The sequence below is a fragment of the Haliaeetus albicilla genome, chromosome 3 (genome assembly GCF_947461875.1).
Source record: "Haliaeetus albicilla chromosome 3, bHalAlb1.1, whole genome shotgun sequence".
In the NCBI taxonomy this organism is placed as follows: Eukaryota; Metazoa; Chordata; class Aves; order Accipitriformes; family Accipitridae; genus Haliaeetus; species Haliaeetus albicilla.
Window position 1 is genome coordinate 65,117,890 of NC_091485.1, and position 23,090 is coordinate 65,140,979.

The 23,090-nt window shown below is 40.9% G+C and overlaps 1 protein-coding gene across 18 annotated transcripts in view; it reads right to left on the bottom strand.

The window, feature by feature from the left end:
• Positions 1-23,090, bottom strand: part of MTSS1 (MTSS I-BAR domain containing 1) — a 127,195-nt gene that overhangs the window by 11,379 nt on the left and 92,726 nt on the right. For 6 of the 18 annotated variants that reach the window (XM_069780027.1, XM_069780017.1, XM_069780021.1 and 3 more), the window contains exons 5-11: positions 22,455-22,546; positions 20,632-20,706; positions 14,815-14,826; positions 9,397-9,554; positions 8,014-8,121; positions 6,946-7,043; positions 4,719-4,929 (exon numbers count right to left, since the gene is read on the bottom strand). In XM_069780027.1, the coding sequence (XP_069636128.1) occupies positions 4,719-4,929; positions 6,946-7,043; positions 8,014-8,121; positions 9,397-9,554; positions 14,815-14,826; positions 20,632-20,706; positions 22,455-22,546 (754 nt within the window). The remainder of the gene's footprint in view (positions 1-4,718; positions 4,930-6,945; positions 7,044-8,013; positions 8,122-9,396; positions 9,555-14,814; positions 14,827-20,631; positions 20,707-22,454; positions 22,547-23,090) is intronic. The other 12 variants (XM_069780028.1, XM_069780025.1, XM_069780018.1 and 9 more) reach the window with 5 other exon arrangements.

Consider the following 23,090-nt stretch of genomic DNA (forward strand, 5'->3'; position numbering starts at 1 on the left):
CAGACCACCCTTCATTTCTTAGCAGAAAGTACATGAGGGGCTGAAAACAGAAACTGCACAGTTACTGCTTGGGCAAAAAGTCTCCAAACTTTTGAGTGCTTGTTCCAGATGCACACCCACCGGCACACGCACTCCTGGAAGCACACATACAGGCAAACACCAGGCAGAGCAATTTCTACTCCACAACTCATGGAGTGAGAAATTTGGTTGTGGGATTATTTTAACTTATTTTAGTCAATTCCTTTTTAAAATGATTGTTTAGTTTGAATTGTTTTTAAAATTAGTTCTTTCATTTTAGCTATTTTAACACGGGAGATTTTTTTTTTCTTCCCACAGCTGTGATAATGCTGGTTTTGCTCTGCTCTCAAACCATCTCTTCTGAGAAAAAACCTTAAAATTTAACAGTATCAGCAGAACGCTAAAACGGTGCTCTGCACAGTAACAAGTTCCTCAATATATGTTATACATATGTAGCTTGGTATCTGGTCTCTCAGACATTGAGCCATGGCTTGTTCTTGGATAGTGTCCCACTGCTTGGTGTGGTATGTATGAATTCCAGCAAAGATACAAAAAAAAGAGCTAGATTTTGGGCTACTGGACTGTATGATTATATTTTCCATCTGTTGTCCTACTAACCTATAAAAACACCACAGTTATCTTGGATTACTTATATCCTTTGTTTGCTACATTTTCGATTCAAATATAGCATTGCTTTCGTAACTCCTTCCCTTCCTCAACTGCTAGACAGAGTTTCCTGAGCAAGGGTTTCCCAGGAGACCAAATCCTAATGAAGAGCTTGGTCCAATATCCCTCCACAGTCAGTGGAAGACATCTCAGTTACCATTCAAAAAGCTTTGGATAGTGACTCAAGGTCACCTCCTCCATTTGTCTCGCTTCCAGGAACATGTCTCTACTGACCCCTGTTTTCTAGTCAGGGACAAACTGTTGGGAAACTTAACTTAGAAAGTGTAGGAGAAGCAAATACCTGGTGATAATTTACAGATGCATTTCAGTTGTTTGGGTTTTTTTTTAAGGTCTGATTTGGGAGCATTTCTTAATTTACATGGGAAACTGAATAGATATAACAATGTATTTCCCCTATTCTAACTTCAAGCTATTTCAAGCAATGGAGTTGCCTCAAAACCAGAATCTTTCCAGCTTGCTAATCTGTACACGCAGAAGCAAGTTCACATTCAGTTTCCCTCTACTTCACTGTTTAGGGAAAGTGATTTCCAGAATATTCTAACAATAAAGACTTAGTCCTCTGCTGTTTGATAGCACATCAACAGTTTTTTTCTCTTCTTCATCTGCTTCTTTCTCTCCCCTTACTTTCATCTCCACGAACTCATAAGTAGCCTCTAAAATTCAGCTGTATAATTGCTTCCCCTGTGCGTGTTCACCCCAAGTCCAGTGGATCCTTCTATTATTATTCCCCTAAATCAAACATAACTGTCCTACTACCATATTGCTGCATTGCAGATACTCCCAGACCTCAGTTTGTCTACTACATAGGGCAACATGTGGGTTTAGCAGCACCAGCCATGTTCAGTGTTCATCCAAGAGCAGCAGCGGTTCTGTCAGAAGGGCTTTACATGGTGTCAGTCCATGCCATGGGCAATGCTGGCCAGGGCTGACCTCAAACCTGGCATTTAGAGAAACTGTTCTGTTCCAGAGAGAGACCTGTGATGCTTTTCCAGCTGTTCAGCTATACCCAAATGTCCTTGCTTAATTAAGATTAAAGCATTCTACAGTGACCTTTCCACACGTACAGCTATCTGGTACAGGCTAACACTTTTACTGCCAGTGATGTTAACAGCAATGCTGCAGAAAAGAGATCGTACTAAACCAGTGTAAGGGCAGAGTCCAGTTTTCTAATTGCTCTTTTTTCTATCTTCTATGCAGAGTGTGTTAACTGTAGAGACTTACTACTCAGCAACTATAGGCTGAAAAGCAGTCTTCATTTTGCCAGTCATCTCTCCGCTGGTATAGTCTGTATCTTGTTTAAACCTCTACTTATTCCTTGTTTGAGATTTCCCCCTCCTCCCCCATCTGTGACTTTGAATAAATTCCATTTAATTTTCAGTCACACTTGCTTGTCTAAAAGGTATTTGAGAGCATAAAAGCTTCACATAGCTCATATATTCTCATTCCTATAATATGAGAACATTATGTAGCCCCCTTCTACTTTTTTTTAAAATCCATTATTAAAGAAAATGGGGTTTGTTGCCCCAGTAGATGCCACAGCATGCAGCTAGCGAACATCAGCAGTGTCCACCTGCACAAGATATATAGCTTTTAATTTCCTTTGTTGATTCCAGAGCTTGCTTTTCTGCTTTCTCAGTGTCACTACTGGAAACAATGACATCAGTGTTTTAGAAACAGCAGCTGATATCGCTGCTCCTCCCCGCCCACCACCAAGCCTCAAAAGCACAATACCACAAGGAAGATCTGTCAGTTGGTTAGAGACACACAACATGAAATAACGCTGTAAATTGAACAGCTTCTCGGTAAGCTCACGATCACAATTATCTGTCAGCACAACACACACAATTTACTTAGTGCTGAACATACAAAGCAAGACACTTAAGCAAAGATGAAGCGGCCAGGCAATGATCTGTTACCTTTTCCTCTGCGTAAAGGTATACAGAACTAGAGACATACAGAGCACATACCTATTTGTTATACCAACACACTACACTCGTCAAGTCAACGCCACACTGCTGCAGCCTTCTACAGCTCATGAATAGCTCAAGTGATGCTTGGATCAGTTTGCAACTTTATGGACAGTTTCTAAAATGAAGTGAAAGCATATGAACTTAGCTGGTGTAAATCAGCATGACACTCATCAACTTTCAGGATGTTCTGACAGCTGATACCAGCCTAAGTTCTCTCCCCTGCTTAACAGAGGAACTTGCAAAGAGAGGTGTTGGGTTTTTTCCATGCTAAGGGCAATTGCAAAGTTACATCCTCATCTGCAAACATAGCATCATCATGTAGATTACTGCCCTTTTATGCAGGTGCAGTGGATACTGTGAAAACCAAAGATGATGCTAGCATGTATAACTGATGTACGTATCTTAAAAGACAACTTCCTTACCTTGTTACTATTCCAGTTTACTTTATTATTGCTCATTTACTTTTTTGTATTTCACTTAGGTTAGCCATAGCCAATCTAAACAAAACATTCATTTTATTAGTGTGCACAAAGTTCTTCAGGATGTCATCTATAAAAAAATGCTGATGTGTCCACACTGGGGACAGTGCAGAAGATGTATTCATTTGAAAAGAAAGCATTTCTATTAAAATGAAAGAGGTAAATATATTAAAAAACTGTTGAGCTTCCCTTGAGAACATGTTCCAAGCCTAAATGAACCAGTGTTGTTTTGGATGATACCCTAAAAATTTCACTAAAGGTACTATTTATTAGATGTTCTGCAAAAAGTGAGGGTCTGTGTGCGCTGTCAAAGGTGGTCTAGGAGTAGCTTAAGTGTGCAGGTGACACTTGGTAACTGTTAACACTGAAATTGTTGGCTGCTTGCTGACTGTGAGGATCAAAACCATCTACTCCTGAACACATGAAAAGGAGTGCAACTACATTTATTAAACTAAAGGACAATCTTCTCCAGTGATCCTGGGGTATATTACAAATGAGTGATACTCAACAACAGGATATTAGGTCCACTTCAGTTTGCAACTAAGATTTACGATGGGATTTATAATGCGAGATGGCAGTTCAGCCTTGTTTAAAAAAATATTACAGTTGCTGTGTGACTTGTTAAAAAAAAACCAAAACAGAAAAGAGAATTCAGGTGCTGGAAGATACATGCCATGGAGGCATGCGAACCTCTGCCTGCAGGTGGCCATCTAGTTTTTACAGGAATGATGCCATGAACAAATAGAGCAGCAACTTCCTTCTGCAGACCAAAAAATGCTCTGGAAAAGTTTTGCTTATATTTATAGTGAAATCCTCTTAGTTTGACTGGGTTCAGGATATTATCATATATGACTACACATACACTCATTTCTTAAGAGTTCCATAAAGAATGAAAAATATCTCTCACTTTCATGCAGAAACCTTATTTCTGCAAGGTGCTCAATTGAGAGTCAAAAAGAGCAAGCCTATCCACAGAAAGGGTTGTCACAAAAAACAGCAAAACCAATTTCATATGATACTGCTAAAAGCATTTTGAGTATTCCAGGCTCTTTGCAGGGAGGACTGAAAGTCATCTCTCTGATGCCAAAGCCACCAGTATCAATACTAAGGCTGTCAGAAGGCTGTTCTGGCACCAGTATTTGTCCATTAAACCATGAACAGCCACCAGATATTAACAACTGGCTATTTGTGCAGGATATTAACTTGTAACCTCAGTGGGTGAAGTGAATATTATTTCCTCCTGTAAAGTGGGACTTCTTGCTCTTTCTCATCTGTATGTATCTGAAAGTTAGGCATCTAGGCTCCTTCCAGGGCCAGAGTGAAAGCCAAATCCCCCAAGAGCAACTCATCCCTTTCTTCAGTGCTAACTGCAAAAGGAGCATAAATCACTCCAGCTAGAGGCCCAGCTTTTAGATGGATGAAGTGCAGTGAAACAAACCTTACCCTCAGTGTTTAACCTGACTCCAAGGTACCCCAAAACCACACCAGATCCTTTTTGTGAAAGGTGAGCCAAGTTACAAAGTCCAGCTCACACTCAGGTTTTTGTTCTCATGCTTGCACGTACCTGGTTAGGTGCTTCTGGTGGCATGGGGGATGGCGATTTGGACTGGAAAGCATCCTGGGACATGAATCCAGAATCATGGGAGGACACACTGGACAGCCTCATGGGTGCCTGCTGAGGCAGATTGGAGCTGCGATAGCGATAGTGTGAACTAGGTGAGTGCGAGTGCGAGCCACTGGACCGGGAATCACTACTGTTAACGCTGTTCAGACTGCTGTGAGAGACAAAAGGAACAAAGAAAGGAAAGGGGAGAGGAAAAGACACAAGGGCAGGGTGGGGAGAGACCCATATACAGTACAATTAACATTCCACATGTCTCTAGCAACAGGCAGCAAAAATCGGAAAAGAAAAAATGTTGACAAATTAAATTCAAATATATACATATGCACATATATATCAGTAAAGAACTGTAAGCAGCTGCAGTATCCCTTGCGACCAGAGAGAAAATGGCATTTTAGCTTGAATTTCACTCAAATGATCAAATTCTGTAACCACTCAGAGTTCAAAGTCAAGTTAGGGACAAAGGGATTGTTACATGCCCTCTCTAGCATTTGCACAGCACTTGCACAAAAAATGTCTGCTGACAGCTCTCTCCTATTCCTGACTTACACCTTGTTGCTCTTGCACCATGGCCCAAATTTTCAATGGGATCTCTAGTAGGGCGTCCAAAGGCATTCACTGTTCATCTAAAAGTCTGACTCTAGGCATGCCGTTGCAGTCAGTCAGCAGGCCAACGTGTGAGATTTTTGAAAGCATCACCAAACCCCCATGCTTCAGAGCACCTGAGACAAGTTTCGCTCACATGAAGGCTTTCTACCAGAAAAAACCCACGTGGCCACATATTAAGTCAAGTCAAGCCTCTGGATATGTAGCTTTAGTTAGTAAGAAAGATGATCAGAGAATTAAATATCCCCAATTAATATCCATGAAAAAAATATTTTATTTTTCAAACAAAGAGATTGATTTTTAATCTCCAGTATCCATGAATGACAGCAACGACGTGCCAGCTGCCATGTGGGAGCCTTTGAAGTTTCCTGCTGGGGTGGCTGAGCAGGACTAGCAGGATGCATTACTCTGAAGGCAGCTTCCTACCTTTGCTGGCAGGAGACCATTGACTAGCTGAAGGGATGGCTCTAAAGGATACATAGGTGAGGACTGCACCTCCTGCTCACAAATTTCATGTAACACACAAGATGTACAAGTCGGCTTGGAGCAGAGGAAGAGGAGCTCTGCCTTATTGTACCCATACACAACAGTCTGTTGCCATACAGGTTTTACCACACAAAAAGATGAGGTTGTTTAGGAACAGATGATGGATTTGGTGGGGTTTTTTTGCCATTTTCTTTTACAGCTTCGGGATATTGCATCTTTAAGCCTGTGCTCATTGCTCTAAATATGCATGTTTTCACATATATATATAAAAGTACTGAAGGTTTTTTTATATATATCTGCATGCAGAGACAAGTAGGTACATAGAAGAAGTCATGTTCACTTGCTCTGACATGCTACAGGTAACTTTGCTTGTACACAGGGAACCTGTAGTACATTATTCATAAAGCAAACTAAAAGGTAATCATTCGAGAGCAGCTAGAAAGATGTTGAGCAGAATACACAATAGGATATCTTCCTTTTCAGTAAAAGGAAAGAGTCAATGTAGACACCAGGGAACGGGGGCAACATGCTAATAAACTGTTTTATGAGAGAAAACAGTTTTTTAAGGAGAAAGGATAGACAGAATCCAGTGTTTCAACATATTTCAGGACAGCATTAGACAGCATTAAACAGTCAAAAAAACTTCTATCAAAAAAGCATTTCCATCTACCAGACTGATAGGGCAATTGCCAAGGATGTTTTTCCTTTTCAAACAGTTTAACTTACTGACTAGTAACAGCTACTTAGAATAATCTAAAAAGTCATCACATGAAAAACAGAAAAGGAAATTATGAATGAACAATCTCAGAGCTTAGATCAGTAGTCTGCTCTTTGATCTGAAATGGATCCAAGAGAACTGAATCAAAAGCATCTTCAAATTGTCTTGAGTTCAAAAGTTGTTCAGTCATGCCCATCCTTTTTAATATTCCCAGTCACACACTTAAACAGATAAAGACCACGAGGGATTGATTTCATTAAGAGTTGTTACTTAAGATTTAAGTATGCATACAAATCCATACCACAGTCTGAACTTGCCTCCCCCAAACAGGTTAAAGTTAAATATTACCAGGCTACTTACCTGCAAACACTAGATTTTCTGGACATGGTAGTACTGGGAGAGGATGGAGGAGTCTGATAAGACCAGCTGTAATCAGAACCTTTCAAATCTAAAATTACCTGATGAAAGATAATCAATAGCATCAAGGATGTGGAAAATTTCTTCCCATATTAACAGAAAGCATCTGCTTGTCATACAACATTCATCACCACTACAAACTTTCAGTGCCAACTGACCCAGTCTCAGTTCTCTTCCAGAATTACACTATGTATATTACACAGGAGACTCAGCTTCATCCTTGGCTTTCCAGGAACTACCATACTTGCAACGCTAGGGCTGCTATCACAGAAGGAAAGTTCAGATTTTTAATGGAAAAATCTCTACAAAGTAAACTGGAGATTTACGTTATCCATGCTGTGAGCTGTTTTGGTTTGGGTTTTTTTGGGGTTTTTTTTTTTTTCCTCTTAAAAAAACTATTACAGCCTTAGAGTTTAAAAGCTGTCACATTTTAAAAAAATTAATCAAAAATCCAATATTCAACCATAGCAGAGCTTCCCTCCTTTACACTTCTAGGTCAACAATAAGGTGATTAAGGTATGACTGGAAAACTGAGTTCACATAGCAGGGTTGGAGAAAAAGGTCCTATTTGGAGGCATTTAATGATACACATTTTCCTCTGCATTTTAAGGACAGGACATAAGAATGCTCAAATGTTAAGACTCCATCAAGCTATCTAATCCCAGCAATCTTGCAACCACATAAAGACAGGTATGCTTAAATGTATAGGGCAAGGAGATGACACTCATTTCTCATGTACTCTCAGCAGAAACTGGGCATCTTCATATACTTCAAAGTATTACTGCTACCACTTCACATTGGTCTCACCAAATACTTCAGGAAGCACTCAGCTAGTACTTCAAAATCAACTTTTTAAAAATTGCTTATGCTAAAAATGACCTTGCTGCAGTGAAGCATCTAGAAAACATAACATTAAGCCACTTAATGCTAGTAGTCAATATTCCTCGTAACACAAAAGGAAAACTGGTACAAGCTACAAATAAAAATGTTTTCCAGGTAACAAGAGCTAACCTGTTCACTTGAAGATGGCAGTTTGTGTGGATCCATGGTAAGACTTTTCAGGTCATCTGATATGGTTTGTAAATGGGTTATTTCTCCTAGCATTGATATTTCTTCTTCCTGAAAAGACAAAAGAGCAAGGCTAATCATAGCCTTGGTTTTAAAAATCAGACCCATAACACAATACACAACCTTTTTCTTTTTGCTGATGACTGTGGGAATGCCCAGCGGAGCTGCTTTTCCTTTGCCCATTAAGCAATCACTTCTTATGAAAGAGGGTTGAAAATATTAATTTAGAGTTTTATAACTACTTTAAGATTGCTGTAAGTTCTGAGGCCCAGAAATCTTTTGTCTCATCAATGCGATAAGTAAGTCTCAGCCTTCTTTTTGTGACACCTTCAGAAAAAGTGTGTCATGTCTGCTGCATTTGGGAAAGATTTAACTCTTCTATGTATACTCACTAATGTGCCCTAAGGATTTTAACCTTGAATGTAAACAGGGGTTAAACTCGTACTTTTTGCTAGTTTTTGGAAACTTTGACATAAAGGCACTATACAGGTACAGAGCATTAATAACATCTATGATTCATTCCGACTCAAGCTACATCAACAGCTAACTTAGATGATTCCTGCACCGTAAGTTACCATAGCAATCCTTTAGCTACCATGGTAATTTCATCCAGGTCCTCAGAGTCTGGAATTCACCTCCTCCTGCTCAGCCATCACCTCCCTGCTTCTCTAACCATGGTTTTCTGTTGAGACTGATGCTCTTTGTAAACAAGCATTGGGAACATTTTCCCAGTATGCTGGAGACCCTTCAGAAATGCATCATGCTTGCACAAAGCCATAAACGATTCATTGCCGGGCTTCAGACAACCTGAGATGATGAAAATACACTCAAACCTTTTCAATGAACTGAAAAAGCTGTCATGTAGGAGGAAAAGACCTGCCAGAAAACTGCATGGAAGCAGCCTGCAATCTGTCAGATAATGTCATTATATACACAGGGGAGGTCTTGAAACATTTATCAGTCCTAGCACTGGAGTGGGAGTAAGGAAGATTTACATTAAAATGTGATGTTAAGAAAAAAAGCAGTGGAAAAAACTGCATTAGCAATGTCTCAGGTCAGTATGCATAGGGAACTGAAGCCCACTTAAATCTCTGTGCCCATTGTTTCCCCATCAATCATCTTGAAACTATTCAGTGTCTTCCGTCACTGAATTACTCCAAATGCCTACAAGGAAGGTCCAACTCTCGCCACTTCCTAGGCAGAGATGCAGGCTGAATTTTGGCTCTAAAAACTCATTCCTAAAACATAACGAGCTACTCTTTTTAGAGGCTTTTGGCCACTTATCTAATTTGTGAATTGTACCAACTTAAAACAGAGAGCTCTTACTATCACGGGCCGCAGCATCGAGATGAAAGTACAGAATCGACCACGCTCCTCGATCAGAGCTTTTCTGACAGCTTGCTTCTCGGTTTCTTCAAGCAGCAGGTACTTATCATTGACATCTTGTAAAGCACTATCCAGCTGGGGCTGAATATCACCCCGCCCTGTATGCAGGAAACAATCAAGAGTACATTTTGTCAAAACTGTGGTTCTCCATAGAGGAAGACCTCACTTTCCACCAGCACTGCTGCTGGATTGTGCTTTTGCAATTCAAGTCTCAACCAGAATTTTCCCTTAATCCAAATTAGCAAGGGGTTTTTTTCCCCCAATTAAATAAAGCATTTCACAGCATTTATTTTTTTCCCCTTTTGCATAGAATAGAAATCCAGCTCAATTCAAAAGGTTTCAACAAGCCAAAGACAGCATTTCACATAAGGATTTTCTCAAAGTGTTAGCTGTAGAAACCCTTCACATCATCCTTGCTGAAAATCAACACCTTACTAACTGGGAGAGTATATTCCTCTTCCTTCCTACTTCTGTGCTTAGCAAGGTCCTAATGACAGCTTTGTGGAGTCACTAAATGAGTGGATGAATCTCCTATATGAGATGGTATTAAGGACACGTTACTGATCATTGGACCATTGGATTCAAGTACTCTACACAAGCAACGGCTAAAACAGTTTTCTTCATTCCAAAGTCCAAAACAAAAAAAACTCTATCAACATCTCAAATACATATTAATGTCCAGTATTTGTCTATGGAAATAAAAAAAAAAAAATCCAGTGTTTTGCAATCAAAAAGCTGCACTGTGTTAATTATAGTCAACTCAATACCAAAACTTTCTGTGACAGTTAAAAGTACCTTATTCTGCACCAACTGCTTACTCTGCATCATGGCAAAAGTTTATTCCTCTAGAGCGAAGGGCGGCTGCTTAGCCATAGTATTACTGAGCCAACAATGTTGCAGTTGCAAGATGTTTTCATGCAGCTTACGCCCCTAAATATTTTAAAGAACCTCAGTGTAAATTTGTCTCAAATCTCCCAGAAACGCCACCACATGCAAATTAAGTATCCAGGTACATAACCATGCCACTGTTGCTAAATATCAGGAAGATAACATTGAAAAATGGTGGCTGAGTTACAAGCAGCTACCCAAAAATCAATATTTACGGACCATAACCTTTGTGCACAGAGGAGTTAAAGCTACAAGTAAAAGGAAGAAAAAAGTCTCTTGATGTGTGTAATACACAATGCAGATGACTGAAGGTCAGGGTTACAAAGGAAAACCTTTGCATTATTATATGTATTTCTTCAGTACTCCAGAGTGAGGTGAAGTCGTCAGCTCCCCTGCACCGATACACAGCCAGAGCCACAGGAAAGTGAGCAGCGATGGAAGCAAAGAGAATGATGCTGGCTTAGCGGCATTACAGACCGGATATATCCAAATGTCCTCTGTACAGAGTTAGACATAGTCCAGATAAAACTGCACAGATACGCACAAGCAGAGTTCTGCGATGGATCCTTGAAGAATCACGTGCAGTGCAACACCAGCACGGCCACCCCCAAGGCCACCTGGGTACCAAACTGCCAGCAGGAACACCCAGTGCCTGATCCTGTAGATCAGGCTGACTGGTGTAATGTGGTCATAAAACTGTTTTGGAAGTAACTTTAACAATAACAGACTCTGAAGCTGGAGTCACCTGCTTCCTCTCTCAAAATTAGCATCTGCCAGAAACAAGTTACAGAAGCGTTTTGGATAACACCCTGAAGGTCCTGTGCCTTCTCATCCATCACCCTTAGGAGACCAACTGGGCCCTTCTACTTGAAGACCATTCTGTACATTTCAGGCCCTTCCCCATACTCCACCTTGCTACCAGATGCAATGATGAAACATTTTATACTTCTCTGGAGTTGTTCTTTCAAATTCCTTATGAAACTGAGACTTGCATTATTGCTCAGACCCCTTGAGAGCTGCCTGGAAATTACAACAGGTGAAATAATCTCCTGCTGTTCAAATCTAGATACTGGCTCACTACTGTGGATGTACCAAATGCAAACTGTATTAGTTGCAAACTAAATCACACACTCCTTGGTTCAGATCTGAGAACTGCTGTAAATGTTCAGCTGCTCCACCACATGATCATGCACTTAACACAGTAAATCCTTGTTAAATGCACTCGCCTACACAGTGAGAAGACATACACTTAGAAAGCAACTGGACTCCCCTGATAAAGTGGGTTCAATTATAGTGAATTTTGGTAATTTATGTGGACCTCACAGAGCAGCAAGTCTTTGACCAGAGCAACAAGAGCACCCAAAACATGTGGCAAACATAAACCTCATTTACACCTGCGTAACTCACTCAATTCAAGGAAGTTACCAGCATAATGTTCAAGCTGTGTATTTAACCCTTTGGCAAAAGCGTGTATAAAACTGCATCGCTCTCCAACATCCTCTGTATCTCTACGCAGTTTCCACTTTATTTCTTTAAGTGAGCTGGGATATTAACAGACATACCATCTTCTCACTGCTACTTCCACGGACTTGTTTTTATGCTATGGCTCTTGGGCACCTATGTAGTCAGTGAAAACACAGAAGCTGTCCAGGGTATAATTCAGAGCAGGAAGCAAGCTTAGGTGAATCATTTAAATGAGGCTCTGACATCAGATGTTTACATAGCATGAATACAGCTCTCTCCTGATGTCTCCTCACAACTCATCTTTTAGGAGCAGGAAAGCTTTATCAATATCCTTTGAAAGCTCCATAATGCAGACATCAATCTAGCAAGTCTTATGAAATCGGGCATAACTCTTCCCACACCCTGAATCGCCAGCTGCCTCTCATGGCACTCAGACAGCTCGGAATTTGAGGGATGAGATCTCAGCCCAATTTTAACCAGTTTCCTTTGCTAACCAGAGCGGAGCACAGGCCCTCGACAGCACTCCTACACTCAGAGGACATGGAGGACGTGAGGGCCAACTGCCGATCACCTCTGCTCCTCACCCACCTTGGGTCTCCCCTAGTTTGTATCCACTACATGTCTCAGAAGGGAACATCGACCACTGGAGAGCAATGCAGTTCTTTTCCCCTTTGAATTACGAGGGGAAGGTCACTTGTCTAGGGCATCCCTGACAACTGATTGCGCTATTTTTGCTGTGGACATGAGGCACACTTTCCTAAGGAACATCAACAATTGATTATTCTCTCCAGCCCACATTCTCTGGTTTTTAGGGTACCCGTTTGGAAGCATTTCCAAACCAACACAACTATTGCAATGACAGAAAATAGTTCCAGAACAGTCTCATCATGGAGCAGCTGTAAAAGTGCACCTGGAAGGACACTCCTACCCCAGCTGCAGACAGGTTTGAATGACCCATCAAAGCAACCAGCATTAGCAATGGTCAAAAGCATCAAATGTAGTCACAGCTTTCTGGTCTGCAACCAGCCAGACACGAACGTGATGTAGGGATGGTTCTGCAGAGAATATCCAGTTGAACTCAGAAGAACGAGTCAAATCTGAAAACCGAGGAGAAATTCAAATCCAGCCTGTCTCAAAGTAGAGCTTTGGTGTTGCAGAGAGGAGCAGAAATGCAAGACCAGAAGTTGTGGACCGACTTCTCCAACAGCACCATGCTTCAACAGCCCGGGGACTTGCAGCTTGGCACAGGCAAGTAACAGCTAATGAACTGCAGAGAGCTGAACTGCTTCTCATCAATATTAACATGAATCCACCGCTACTCCAAGGACAGTCTTAGTATGTTACCCTCAGAGCAGGTGCTTCACATCATTACCATGACATGCAAGAGCTTTAAAGGACCAACATGCATTAAAACCTCAGTTTTACAGTGTTCTGCGTGAATCCTGGCTGAAAGCCTCATTCAGCTTCTTAAATAACCATTGTTCAAAAAGAACTTTAGTAAAGGAAATGTATTAGGGAGAAAGAGAAAGGTAAATCTAATTTTCAACCCAATTTCATGCCTATATTTTATAAAACAACTTAAACTAGCAAAGCTGTCAGCAACAGCAAAGGAGAACAATGATTTTTAAATGCTCTCAGTGCAAGTCTGACTACTAAAGCTAATGCTATTATTAACAAAGTAACGCAGCAAATATTGGTGAAATTATTATTTTCCACTTTCTCACTTAAAGAGTGCTCCCTTGCGTTTTTTTACGTCTGCACGGAACTTGAATATTGCATATTGGACACTTTACAGAGTGGCAGAATTTACACTGTATGAGACAATGCTGAGCACACCTCAACTCGTACAAACCATAGCAGGTTCCAAGTCATTCATTCCCAAATCACCTTCTTTACAAGAGCATATCTGCTTCAGCTGCCAGGATGAATAACCCCTCTAAGTCCTGCACAGTAAAGCCAAAAAATAAACTAGCATGGATCTAGGCTGAGAATGGAAGAATTCTACTACCATTTATAGAAAGGTAGAAAACCTCATTGCTGGGGTTAACTTCAGACCCCTTCCGCAACCAAATCTGAGTCTTTCTGGTGGCTACTGGAGATCTGAATCAGCTGCTAATGTTCAAAAGTTCTAAGTTGTCCCTTAAAAGAAAAGTTCCAAGTTACCAAAGGAAACTTCCAGATTGAATTACAAACCAGGAAAAACAAAAATTGTGGTTTCAAAAAAGGGGACAAGCAGCAGGCACCACAGTGCCCAGCTCCAGAAGCCCAAGTGAGGCACCTCGGTTGAGAGTCTCCTGATCTAATCAATCCAGGCTTCTCCAAAGGGCAACACCTACACCATTACACCTGCAAGTGGAGGTGTGATTATTTCTCTCAAATTCAGAAACACCTCATTTCATTCACAAGAAGATCTCAAGGCAACTACTTTAAATTTGCAATACAGCTGAAACAACACTCCAATTTAAACAATTTGAGATGTGATCAGGCAGCAGGAGACAATTGTGATGCCAATTTCCACCCCTTCCCCAGCATGAAGTAAATATAGTGATTTCTTATCTATCGGTTAAGAAAGGTGCATGCGATTTTCAGAAAAAAAGAGGGACTTGGATCACAGGTTTACAAAGAACAACACTAAGGACTTTAAGCTCTAGACTTTAAAAGTCATATTAACAATAAGATATTCAATTATTTGAACATCACCTTGATGACTTGTCTATTCCATTTAACTTCTCTCCCAACTGTGACATGATTTATCAGTCCATGTTAATCCCTTTCCAAAATAAACCAGAGGTTTATCTACAATACACATTTTCTTCTTTTACAGTGTTCCAATTAGATGCCAGAAGAAAATAAATCAAAAGATGGTTTGTTCATTAAGATTAGGCGATATTTTAGTTTCATTAGAAATTAAAGTCTAGGCAGTTAGTGGAGACCAGACACCATAAAGAGGCCACAGCAAGGGCTACAATAACCAGCCACCAGGGTTACAGCAAGGCACAGACTTACCCAGAGCCTCAGCTGTCAGGCAGGTGCGCATGGTGAGAAATTGCAGGACACAAAATTGACACAGAAAGGAAAATAAAAAAAGTCAAACTGGTATTCCAGCATTCCTAGAGTTTAGACATTATCATCAGTGCCAAGACAAGAGAGTGAGCAGTTTGGACTAGACTACTTTGACTTCTTCCGTTGCTGATAAAGACAAACGCATTAGCTTTGCTTCCTGATGAGCTGTTGCAAATTAAACTCCTGGTTATTTACCATACAGTTTTATTTTAAGAGACTTAAACCAGTTTAGGAACTTCGTTTAGCTTGCAGATTTCTAGGTGAGAACATGTTAACCCATGCTTCAGAGAAAGTGCACAACAGACATCTGTCAAACTCTGGTCAAGCTGATGAAGTGGCACAAAGCTCATCCCCTCGCAGGGAAGAGGGAACTCAAACCTGCAAAACTCTAGGCAGGTGCTGAATTAGTAACCACAGCACTTTTTGATGTTCTCTACTGCAATTATATTAATAGATTGTTAATTAAATGAAAAACTAATTGCTGATGCAATGGGGAAGAACATCAAAAAGATTAACCATGATATGTGTATTATAATTAAAAAACTTTTTATATAAAATTTTGCAATAAACCTGGCTTGCTTTCAAAAAGAGGGGAACTATCAAGAGGCATTCAAAACTCAAGGAATGAAAATAAACCAAAGAAATACCTCCAGTCACTGATTTTGCAACATGTCTTCACTGAATTTTTATAAAGTGGAGCTTACATTATAAGTTTGCAGGGGAAAAAAAACCCAAAACAAAAAGAAACAAAAAACCACACCAAAAAAACCCCGCAGACACATGGCCTCATCCACACAGGATTGTTTTCCTGCAACAGATAAGGATAATTTGCTCATTAGCTTCCCTCCTTCTGAGCTGTATCATACTGACTCCACAGTGAGTCCTGGCTCCCACTTCAGTCATCATGCCACACTTGATCAATTTAGAGGAATAGGGCTATCTCCTGGCTGAGAAAGGGTCTGGCCAGGGGTCCTCCCTCCCCAGCCTGCCACTCCAGACCAGGCAAGTGCCAAGAAAGAGTGCAAGTATTTGAATGAGAAGGTCAGCATTTGCTTTAAGAACTGAGATGTTCTTCGGTTATAATTACATTGACGAGCTTTATGTTTTTCACTTCAGAGTCACAGGGTTTGCACAATCAACCTTGAGAGCAGTATAACAATATTACAGTTTCAAAGACCAGAGTGTAATACAAAACCAGCTGCAAAGGCTCTAAAACACAAACAGCTCATCTTTGCTCACCAGGAGGAGGGGAAGAAAAAGCACTTTTGGCAGTATTACAGTAAATTAATAATCACGTTCTACTTTCTCAACTTCATTAAAAGTAGGAATACTTTCCAAAACTGCTGCATACTCAAAAATAGAGGTTGTAGTAGAGAGTTTGGATACTCGGTGTTGATGGGACACAAGATGAAATGTTGTACTGAATGTTAAGGGCACTCTGCAGAAACTTCTACGAACGGCTTAGAGATAAAACTCAGTTTTCACATTAACATGTGTTATATGATTGGAAGCATCACATATAAGTCCTTTTCACCAATCTCCATGGATTTAAACATTTTCCTCAAAGCTCACACACAGTGTCACATGAAGAACCTGAAAATGAAACCTACCAGTCCAGTTACAGGCAGAAGTGAAACCTGTCTAGTTAATCATTAATAGACAAGCTGAAATACAGAAAATAAAGCCAACATGCACTCCAAATTTTACATATGCTTTCAGTAATATTTTAACTTGGTCACTTGATGCTTTTTTTTTTAAACTAAGAATCATGCATTTTGTTAACCTTCCAAAATGGTTACATGCAGAGCCACAGCTGCTGTCTCTCCTCTGAATTCAATACAGCCTCAACAGCTTCTAGCAGCTATGGATCCACTTATGAGGCCTTGACTCAGCAGAAACCTAAACATGGAATTTATTTTAAGTATATGCATAACTATTCTGCTGACTCAGGTTAGCTGGGCTGACTTCTGATGTCCAATGTTTGTCTGAAAACAAAGAGCAATTTAGAAGATGTACGCAGTTCCATGTACTATGTAGCTTCACCTGTTCAGACGAGCTAAGTTTCAATGCTGGGGTGGGCAACATGCCCTACGGGCCTGTTCCCCTTGGGAACAAGGGCGTAAGGAAAACGATGCACCTTGAAGATCACCATAACATCCCCAGGGACTGCATGGATCTGGGAGGTGTACTGGATCCTATTTAGACTACGTATATTTAGACATCATATGGATTTCTATTTTTTTTAATAAACAAAGACAACAAAAACAATTAAAATTATCCCTATAAGGGCTTCTGAAATGCAAGACCTTCATTTACACACAGACTTGTCATTTTACCAGAAACACTCTAGCAAACTTCCAAAAAGGACCCCTAACACCTTTCTGTTTTGTTTGGAAAGCTTGGTGTTTTCCCCGTCACTTCAAGCTTTGGAAACACCTTTATTGCAATTAAAACACCTACTCTGCAAACGTAATTTCTAATAAATGATCTTAAATGCCCAGCCTGAACTTTCAACTTGGCCACATGGAACCAGAACAAACAGACCATATACAAGCCAGAGAACAGGCAAACCCCAACGAATTCAGCCCCTCAGCGCTAAGGTGGGGTGCCCAACCTGTAGCGCTCCTGCCAGGACAAGCCACGCAGCCCATGGCCCTTTCTCCCAAACATCCTTGGGATGCAGGCAAGGAACAAGGAGCTGCTACTTATGCTGCAGCCATCGGCTACGAGAGGGAGCTTCTGCAGGCTGATGCAGCACGGAGAGAAGACACCACTGCCATGATGCAAATAAGAAAAGTAGAGGGTTATATTTGAGCTCCTAGATCTGAAGCTGCCAAAAGCCCAAGAAAACCACTTTCCCATCCAGTCAAAGCAGAAAAAGCTTGAAGGATGTTTTTAGCAGCATGCATAGTATTTAAGCAAATTCAGAATTCAGCAAACATCACACTTGCCCACAGATGATCATAAGGTTAATTCAAAAATATTCTTACAAGTGCTAGGAAGGGAATGAATTGGTTGTTTTAGAGTTCCCACAGGTGAGTCAGTAACTTTACAGAAAAATCAAATGTACAGGTCCTGCTTGAGGAAGAACAGAACAAAAAAAGTAGGACTGAGCAACGAGGAAACAGGAGAGTTGAAGACACAGCAAGACATTCATGCACTCAGCCACATGCCTGCCAGGAGTTTCACCCAAGAGTTTCCCTGCCCATAGTTCAAACCTCATTAGTGACCTATAGCAGAATCACTTCTGCAGCTTTATCATTTTATAAATAAACCCATTCTTAACTTTTTTATGCCTCAGTGACAGCAAGCACAACATACTTAACCACGTAGCACATTAAACAGATCTGTCAAGGTGGGTACATACAAAAAAGTTTTCACGAGAACATTTGACATTGCATTCAGACCAATGCTTTATTCCTTCAAGGTAGGGATCAAAAAAGGCAAAGAGGGAAAAAAGCATGTACTACTTTTTCTTTCTTCTATATTTAAGCACTGTAGGTGACTTGCAAGAAGACAGGGTGAACTTCCACCTCCCACCCCCTCATGCTGGGAACCCACAGGGCCAGCAGCTTTGGGCATTCACTCTCGCATCCATATGAGCCTCAGCACCCCACTGCACCTCTCCTCCCCGTGGGCCATGAGAACAACTCTCAGCTCCCCCAAAATATTGCAGCTCTTCCTTTCCCCTGTACTGGCTATCTGTGAGCCTTCATCACTTCCACCTTCCCCATACACGCCCCTCTGCGACCAGCTTTAACGCCACCTCAGTCCCATTGGGTTTGTGCTCTGGACCCAAACACCATGTGTGTGACAGCACTTCTGAGGGATACAGCACAGAAATACAGTAGGTTCATCGATAACTCCAAAAGCATGTCATAACAGCAAAATTAATCAAGGGAATGACATTTAAAAAAAAAAAGTAGTCTTCAGTGGCTGCTATAAAAATGACAGCAAAATGAGGCCTGTTCCACTCCCTGCTCAAAGATGTTTAATCCTGAAGGAGGACAAGACACAAGTGTGCTGACCCTTGTCACTAGACATGGCACACATTTGGGGAGGGAGATAGGAACCCAGAAAATCCAAGGAGAAAGTCCACTTGGCTTTAACCACTGCTGACAGATGTGTATGGTGGCATCTGCTTTATGAGAAAAGTGGTTTTTTTTCCAGAAGGCTTTAAGTGCTTCTCTCTCCTCTTCCCACCTTACAGAAAATGCTGTTTCCTCCTCCAAGGTTGCAGATTGATTTATTCAATACTCAGAAGCAGGATAAAAGGGAGATGGAGCCTGATAGCTGTCAATTCATAGAAACAGGTTCAAAAAATGCTTCCTTCTTCCCAGATCACAGACATGCTTTTCTCAGCTCTCACCTACCATGCATTTAGGGGTTGTTTGTATCACACGGGGACAAGAAGCGATGAGACCAGAAAAGGGGGCAAGAAAGGAAAAGAAACAGAGGGACTATCACAGGTTCTCTAAAGCTGTTGGTCTGAAGTCAGACAATTCGTCACATAAAATGTGAAACATGTTTACACATCATCCCAAAATAAAATTTGATCACAAAAAATCATGTCCTCCTAAAGATGACCATTCTGATTTAAAACACTAAACTTTTCCACAGAAAGACAGACAGACGCAGCCTACTGAGCTAAGCTCCCTCTTGCTGGCTTCCATCTCTCCTTCCCTCATCCCTCATCTAAAGTCAGCTAAAATTCCAAGGGCAGTTTTCCAATCATGTGACTTCCTACCAGTGTAATTATTGACTCACCTATTAGCAAGGACAGTTAGAGACAGCTCACCTGTTCTGGGTAACACACAATTTAAAAAGTTCAAGAAACTCTCCGCCCCAGCATTTATTTTGCTTGTCCCTGGGCTCACACAGTTTTTAGGCAGGACGGAAAGCACCAGTTGCAACCTGCAGGCTGTGAGCTGCTCAAAGAACACTTCCTACCCAGCTGGGAAGAGCCCAGTGCCAGGAAAGGGAACCAAAAAGTCTGCTTCCGTACAAGCTCTGTATCATTCTTCCAAAGCTTGGTGGGGTTTGCACTTGGCCAAGTAAAACCCTTAGTGATGGCACTGCTGCAGCTATCAGTGATGCTTGTTTCCATTAACATGATGATGAAACTCCTGTGACAAGATGGTGGTGGGAGAGCAACAGGAGCACGAGATGCAGCTGCTAAAAAAGACAGATTGCCTTTGTGGACAACTCCCTTTCTTTTCTTACTCATCTTTAGTTTTCTATAGTTGCCAAGTGCACTCCCCCTGACAACAACCCATGCCACCTTCTCACACTCTGAGGAATAATGTAAGGTTTAAGAGATTACAGGCTGTTAAAAAAGAAAAAAAAGAAGAAAGGTGGTAGAAAGGGAGAACAGTGAGAAATCTTAATAGTTACAGAACATTTTACATAATGGCTTTTTTTATATTATTCCAAAAGATTCTAGAAAATTTTACAGGTATCTGCACAAGTCATGTTACAGTGTCAAGTTCCTAACAGGAATAAGTTAGCAGCAAGTGCTCTATTTTAAAACATCATTGACTTTGTACAAACAGTTTTAAGGCTTCTGTATAAGAACATTAGATAGCAGCTTCAGAATATGATTTAAATGACATATAGTAATTGTACCCTGGTGTTCAAGTATGTGCCAGGAACACATCAGAGGGGACCAAATTATTACAATAAAAGTCCTACAGCTGTTCAATCTTTGTCAATGAACACAGCACAAAAGGTTTTTAACAGCACAAGTATGAAGTAGGTTACCTTTCTTCGCTTTCTTCTGTAGCTTCAGTGTATCAGAAGATTTCTTTTTTATCTCTTGCCGGGCTTTTTTGTATTCTAAAAAAACACACAGTCTCTATTATCAACATACTTGATGAATGTTTTTCACAGAAAAGGCTATGTTTAAAGACACTAGACTACAAATTTTAAGAAGACAGCTACTATTAGTCAAAGCAACTTAGAACTCGCATTTTGTAGTGCCTATAAGTTTGGCTTAATATAACATTTTAGGGTGTGAGCACATTCACATACCAAAATCTTTCCCAAATAAACAAAGCCTTTACAGAAATAACAACTGAGAACACAGTACAAAATTAGAGTGCTTTTCATTTCAGAGACTCATCCACTCTCAGGAATGGAAAACAGAGATGACAGGTTTCTCGAAACATCTGTGTTCAAAAACAAGTATCCAGAAATGGCAAGGTAGAGAATATCCTGTGATCCCTCTCCAGCATGAGAGCCAGGCAGAGGGAGAGGGTGCTAAAACTTTGCCCAAGGAAGGCTCACATTGCCAGCTCTTTCTGATGAAGTGGAGCACCCTGCAGTTGTCCTCATTTTCAGATGAGCTGCAAAACCTGGGAGAAATTAAAATCCCAGAACAAAATATTCCACCTCTAGTCCAGGCACGTTAAAGGTACCAGATATGAAAACTGATACTTTAAAAAAAAAAAAAAAAAAAAAAGATAAAAGGCATGTATGCATGTATATACATATACACATACACTTTAACAAAGGAGGTCAATGTTACTCTTCTATAGATGGAAAAACAGAAGCAAGCTGGTGGTGGGCACAGGACCTGTACCGGGACCAACTGCACCCCCAACACCCAAGCCTACCCACTATACCCTAAATCTCACTGCCACTTTGGCCAGGGTCACCCCTACCTGCAGGAACCCAGGTGATTCCTCCCTCCTGCTCACTACCTGCTTAATACTCTCCACAGAACAAGGTGGAAGTTTTTTCAAGAGCTGCTGATTTAGCTGCTTCTGTTTGACGACAGTAATCGTGGGGCAAGAAGCAGATCCTCTTTTGGAGGCCAAGCACACTCCCTCCCATCAGTTCTTACCCTCCCCAAAATAAATTACGGTGATGCCACTTCTTTCAGACATAGTAAAAGTCTTCAGTTTTCAAGGGTCAGTGGTGAACTGCAACCTGCTTTCAGCACCCGTGCTAGAGGGCCACCATCCCCAATACAGTTTTGCAAAGCCGAAGGCATCTACCAACACGCTCTTGCTGTGCAAGTGTTTGCTGCCTCCTGCTCATTACCCCAGGAAAGCTCTGGAGCTGTCATCAGCACTACAGCTCTGGGCATCCCATGTCCAAAGACACAGCTTTCCCGTTCCCCAGGTGCACATTTCTGTATCACATCAGATATAAAATAATGATGTTCAATGTTTTACAGGGCTGTGCATTCTCTGGAGGGAGCTATGTCTGAGACATAACATGATTTTACAGTTAGCTTTTAACTACATCCCCAGGCTTTGCAGGCATAGATGCGGCATCCCCATTCCTCAGCACTAGTGGAGATCATACAGTGAGAGTAGGCTAACAGAGTTAAAACTAGTCACTGCTTACCAGTCTAGAAAAACAACCCATCCCTTGGGGTCCTGCAAACTAAACCTTCAAAATGTATATGCAAGGGTTAAAAATTTGTTAGGCACTATGGGAGAGGAGTGTTTTAGAAGAGAAAAGTTGCTATATATATTTAAGCACGTCATTCAGTTTCCCAGTACAAACATGAAAAGAGGAAGAAAAGCTGATATTACAATCTTACTCCTATTAAAGAATTCTTCCTCTGTAACTACCTTTTGCATGGTCTTTATCCAGTTGATTGGCCACTTTCTTCCACTCTTCCATCTGTTCTTGAAGTGGGTTTATCAGACAGTCAATTAAAGCACTAATTTTGTTGAAAAAACACAAAGAGCAATCAAATCCTGCAGATGCCCCTATTCTTATATAGAGAGCCAAGGTCAATATTGGAGTATTTTTACTTTTTGCTGCGACAGCTACCAGTGTCACAATGTAAATATCAGAATATAAAAATGTTTACGCTGGAGAAAGCAAAAGAAAGGACTGGATCAAAAAAAATCCACATCACAAGATAACCGGAATTACTGTGCAGAAGTTCAGGACAGTGAGGAACAGAGTGTAAACCAGAGGAGTGACCCGAAACAAGGCCAATGTAAACAGTTAGATCCTACTCATCTATCACACAAAGAGCAGTTTAAATGGATAGTCTGGAGACCGGAAAGGTTCATGCAGCCATGAAGATTATGAACTTAAATAACACATGTATATGCACAAAAAGACAGAGCAGTTGTACAAGCGAACAACATCCTGCCCACCAATGTGCCTCACCTCTCACCAGTGGAGTCTGTGATACAGCACTACTAATGTTCCACTAATTAATGAGATTGGGATCAAATCATTTAAACAGCTAA